At 40.2% G+C, this 6,000-nt stretch overlaps 1 protein-coding gene across 1 annotated transcript; it reads left to right on the top strand.

Annotated features, from left to right (window-relative positions):
* Nucleotides 1-1,771: 1,771 nt before the first annotated feature.
* On the top strand, nt 1,772-2,745 carry LOC106090242 (uncharacterized). Its single transcript, XM_059367171.1, has 2 exons — nt 1,772-1,777; nt 1,903-2,745. Exons 1-2 carry the CDS (start codon nt 1,772-1,774, stop codon nt 2,743-2,745), a joined length of 849 nt encoding a protein of 282 aa, XP_059223154.1.
* Nucleotides 2,746-6,000: the final 3,255 nt, after the last annotated feature.

Genomic DNA, 6,000 nt, shown 5'->3' with positions numbered 1-6,000 from the left:
TGAAACCTACCACCATGTATTCTGCATAAAATTAACACAAAATAAAATTAGTTGAAAGGCATAATTTTACATCACGTACCAAATCTCTGACGAACCAAACAAATATTAAAGTTTCTAGGAACCGAACAGGGATAATCGGGAGATCGGTTTATATGAGTGCTACATCAGGTTAAATGCCGTACTTGGCCCAGTTGTTAGTGGTCTTTACTGAACAGATCATGCAAAATGTTAGCCAAGTCGTGTACAAAATGTGACTTCCAGGGGATGCAAATGCAAATTTGCAAATTTTGCCCATGAACATACCACTAAGGAACAGGGGCAAACTCTGACAAATCAATGAACACTGCCAGATTCAAGTTTAAGCTCAATGATAAGGGACCTACTTTTTAAAGCCGAGTCCGAACGGCGTGCCGCAATGCGACACCTCTTTGTGGAGAAGTTTATACCAAAAGGTACAGTACCTCAAAAATGTTGCCAATATTAGGAGGGGATAATTATTGCTGAAAATTTTTTCTGATATTCTCGCCAGGATTCGAACACAGTCGTTCAGTGTCATAGGTGAACATGCTAACCTCTGGGCTACGGTGGCCTCCGGGGGATCCAGAGGTGAAATCGAGAGTTTGGTGTATATGGGAGCTATATCTGCTGCCATATAAACCGATCTTGGGCCTTGACTTCTTGAGCCACTAGAGGGTGCCATTCTTATTCGAGTGGAATGAAATATTGCATGACGTGTTATGATATCCAACAACTGCGCCAATTATGGTTCAAATCGGTCCATAATCTGATATAGCTGTCATATAAACCGATCTGGGGACTTGACTTCTTGAGCCTCTAGAGGGCTCAATTTCTATCCGATTTGGCTGAAATTTTGCATGACGTATTTTATTATGACTTTCAACATCTGTGCCAAATAAGGTTCAAATCGATTTATAACCTGATATAGCTGCCATATAAACCGATCTGGGATCTTGACTTCTTGAGCTTCTAGGGGTCGCAATTTTTATCCGATTTGCCTGAAATTTTGTACGACGGATCCTCTCATGACCATCAACATACGTGTTTATTATGGTCTGAATCGGTCTATAGCCTGATACAGCTCCCAAATAAATCGACCGGGAAAAGAGCTCGACAAATGCGATCCATGGTGGAGGGTATATAAGATTCGGCCCGGCCGAACTTAGAACGCTTTTACTTGTTTCTGATGTTCTCGCCAAGATTCGAATCCAGGCGTTCAGCGTCGTTGACGGATATGCTAACCTCTGCGCTTCGATGGCCTCCGAAATGATATGACCCTTTTAAGATCCCCATCAATAAGATTGATGCCCACCTTCCTTTAGTTTTTTCTTATTTTAACAAATCAAAACCATATTTTGTTTGACAACTTTACACAAATTTATATCCACTTTGCACGTGCCATTCCTATTTACTTTCCATCGCCATAGAATTCATAAAAGGTAAATTTACTTGCTTTCGTAAAATGCTAATTTTTTTCTTTTCGGTTAGGACATAAAAAAGTAAATTGGTCGCCACATATTAACATAACGCTCCGATAGTTGATAATGTTTAAATTTAGTTGGCGCAAAATGAAGTCTGTATTCAAATTATATATTTGGAAAACGACTTTTTGTTCTAGCTTGTCAAACAGATATGAGCCAAATGGCTTATAAAATTCTTCGATTCAATTTTTGGGACTGCTGTATATAAAAATGACAAAATTTCTCAAAGGGTATCAAACTCAATCTAACTCTTGTAGGATTCGGAATCGACAATGAAGGTACGTGTGTTAGCGACTGAAAAGGAAAAATTATACACCTAACACCATGGATTATAGGTCGTATTTTTCCTTGAGGTCTTTTGAATTTTTGAAAAAATTGCGTAATAATATTTTTTAATTGCAAGGTTTTCCTATGTTTATTGGCGATCTGCGCCATGACTAATGCGGGATTTATGTTCGGTGGAGGGCGTCGTCGCGGTGGCGGGCGTCACGGTGGTGGCCGGCACGGCGGCGTCCGCCACGGTGGTGTCAGGCACGGGGGCGGTCGTCACGTTGGCGGTGGTCACTTTGGCGGCGGTCACTTTGGCGGCGGTCACTTTGGAGGCGGCTTTCACGGTGGTTATGGAGCTGGTGGTGGTGGTCATGGCGGCGGTGGTCCTAGTGGAGGTCACGGAGGTGGTCATGGAGGTGGTCACAGAGTGGGTCATGGTGGTGGTCACGGAGGTGGACACGAAGGTGGACACGCAGGTGGACACGGAGGTGGTCACGGAGGTGGACACGAAGGTGGACATGGAGGTGGACATGGAGGTGGACACGGAGGTGGACATGGAGGTGGACACGGAGGTGGACACGAAGGTGGACACGGAGGTGGACACGAAGGTGGACATGGAGGTGGACACGGAGGTGGACACGGAGGCGAACACGGAGGAGAACACGGAGGTGGTCACGGAGGAGAACACGGAGGTGGACATGAAGTTGGTCATGAAGGCGGCGAATATGGTGTTTACGGAGGTGGTCACGAACGCGGCGAATATGGAGGTGATGGTGCCGTTGAAGTTGTTAGTGGCGATGGTACAATCATTATTCCTGAAGGAGGTTTCGGCGTTGTTGATGGCGGTGGCCAAATCTACAAGATTATCACACAAGGAGGCGGTGGTGGAGGTTATGGCGGTAATGCTGTTGGCTGGTCCCCCATGGCTCCGGTGGTTGGTAATTTACGCACATTTGTGATTCCTCCTGTGTTTTAGATAATTCTATAGTTTTATATAGTTCCTATATCGTTTGCACATCATAAAAGTGCTTACAAAACAGATCACACCATACGTTTTATCTACTTTAGCATATTTTCGTGACCACAAAATTTAACCACGAACAAGCACGTGGTAACTAAACAGAACATAGACCAAGACGTTTAGAGAAGTTCTTTTAGTTATCTGTTTGGTTTTTAATACGTTCTCACATAAGCTCAGACACAGACTTTTGGTGTTACTTTGCTTTGATTGACAGTCGTACCAAATTCCCTCTTTTGGCTTTCACGATAGAGTCGAATGCCATCCTTCCAAAACAAACAGTGCAAGACGGGTTTCTCTTGTCAAATGTGAATTTTTTTAGACCAGATGTGACAGTGACGTTTACTTTGCATACTCGGCTCACATGTGGAAAGAAGGGATTATGGAAAAATATTTATGTGCATTAGATTTTTTTTTTTCAAAATTTGCAAAGCTTTGTCGTTATTACAGAAAATAAATAGCTTATTAAAAGATAAACGTAGGGAAAATGATCGTATAATGGATTAAATAAGAGAAGGTCCCGCTTGTGCTGAATATTCCATCCGAACCCACAGTAACGGGTTCGAGCGTGTCGACTGGACGCATTAGTCGAACAGCTGAACCTGTAACAGCTGGTTCATAACCCTCTAATTCGGCATTCGAAGATACTTGATCTTAATAGAGAACTGTGAGTTTAGCTTGAACTTTGTGATCTGTTGATCGACCTTTGACTACTCAAATGTGCGAATCCGAGAATGTCCGCAGTTACGGACAATTTGGATGCTCGGATACCGCAAGGATGGAGTCTGTTGCGTCTGCAACCACGTACAATTGCTGAATGACGTTAATTGGCTATGTGCGCGGTCAATCACCTTCTTTTGTTTATTTTTAATATCAGTATTTAATGGTTGTTATGTATTATTTGTTATATTATGTATTGATATAAATAATTTTTAAGATTTATCCAGCTCCCATTAACTGAAGTAAATAAATAAATATTTAGGTGGAGGAAGGAAATCGAATTTAGATAACCCGGGTAAGAGGAAGAAGGCTGAAACCTCGAACGCATGCACATTCAAAGTCATAAAAATGTAAAAATTTCTAATTGTCCATAATCCGTAAAGAGTTTTTATTATCAGCTAATTTGAACCAAGTTCTCCATTGTGTTCTTTACTTTGAAAAATCTCATGAAACAACTCAAACATTTTTTGAGCAAATTACGATCCAAAGAAACCTCAAGCTCTCGAAAGAAACGTAAGTCAATTATATCACATAAATCTCATATTGTATCACAATTCAATACAACTCAGGTGTTAGTGGACTATTTTCAAATGAGGAAATGAAAAGAGGGCACCAAAGGAGTTTATTTTTCACTCTGATGAAATCGTGACAGTTGTGGCGATTTAAAACGAATTTCCAGTGAACAGCTTACCGACTCATTACTAAAAGGCACTCTTCAAGACTAAATTGACCAATGGTTGTCGGTTCAGAGTTCGTACACTGAAAAAATGTTCACCCTAATCAATTTTCAAACCTTTTATGGAAACATTCATTTTCATTAATAAATCCTTAAATTTTCGTCTTTTTTTAAAGATCAAAAGCTAAAATGAAGGTCAGAATATCGTTGAACGTTAGGAAATTGACCTTGGGACAAGACAATAGTGAACCGTTGTTAAATACCCAAAATAGCCTTACGAATAGGAGCGTCCATAAATGTTTAATTTTTATATTCATCACCATGGGATAGGTTGTATATTCATTTAGTCATTCTGTTTGTAACACATCGAAAAATCCATTTACGACCCTACAGAGTATATATACTTCGGATCGTTGTACAATTCTAAGACGATTTATCGATGTCCGTATGTATGTCCGTCCGTGTGCACGTCAGTTGTAATCACGCTAAAATCTTAAAAAATTGAGATATTGAGTTGAAACTGTGCACGGACTCGTATTTCCTCTTTACGCAGGTTAAATTTTTGAATGGGCCACATCGGACAATATTTGGATACAGCTGCCATATAAACCGATCTGGTGATTAAGGGTCTTAAGCCTATAACAGGCACATTTATTACCCGTTTTCATTGAAATTTGACATAGTGAGTTTAAGTAGGCCCGCCGATATTCGAACCAAAAATGGTTTCGATTGGAACATTTTTGGATATAGCTGGTATATAGACCGACCTGCCAATTTTTGGTCTTGGGCCTACAACAGGCACATTTTTGAGTTGTATCAAGACTCCTAACATCTGTTCCGAATATGGTCCAGATGGAGCTATATAAGATATAGCTGCCATAGAGATCGATCTTCATCCTTAGGGTCTAAAGACCATACAAGGCGCATTTATTCTCCGATTTTGCTCAAATTAGAAACATTGAGTTGCACTAGGGGCCCGGACATCCGACTCTAATATGGTGTACATCGGATCATATCCACATATAGATTCCTTATAGACCGATATGTCGACTTAGGGTCTTAAGAATATAACAGGCGCATTTGTTATCTTATTTCGTTGAAATTCAAAATTGTGAGTTTTATTAAGCCCGTCGATATCCGAACCATAAATGGTCCAGATCGACCATCGCTGATATTTGGAACAGTGCGTTATATTAGCACTCCTAACATCTGTCCTGAAAATGGTCCAGATAGGGTTATGTTTAGATATAGCTGCCGTAGAGACCAATCTTCGGCTTAAGGATCTAAAGACGATAAAAGGCGCATTTATTCTTCGATTTTGCTGAAATTTAAAACATTGAGCTGCTTTAAAACTCCCGTCATCCAAACCAAGTATGGTCTAGATCGGACCATACTTAGATATAGCTGCCATATAAATCTATCATCCGATTTAGGGCTTAACCACATAAACGGTGTATATCATGGGAGTAGTGTAATTGTGTAGGCGAAAAAATCTGCCATTACACAAAAACACATGCATTGGGAAAAGTGCAGCTAATAGACAAGGTTGTCGAGCGTCGTTGATGTGGTATTTATATCATAATCTAACGGTCCTTTAAGCCGCAAAACGCATCCCATAGTGGTTGGTGTATGTTGCGATCTCTGGCTTTCCTTTTCCATTTGCAAATAAAATCTCAGATCATTGAGCTCGTTTCCAAAGAGAAACAAAAAAAAAATTAATGCGTTTTTACTTGTTCATATCAAGATGCTAAGTTAAAAAAAATATCAAAAATTTATAATTAGACAGTCATCTATGAGTTAAAATAAGAATCGATCAA

This window comes from Stomoxys calcitrans, chromosome 4, assembly GCF_963082655.1.
Source record: "Stomoxys calcitrans chromosome 4, idStoCalc2.1, whole genome shotgun sequence".
NCBI classification, from domain to species: Eukaryota; Metazoa; Arthropoda; class Insecta; order Diptera; family Muscidae; genus Stomoxys; species Stomoxys calcitrans.
Note: the sequence above shows the minus strand (reverse complement) of the source record. Positions and strands in the feature narration are given on the sequence as shown.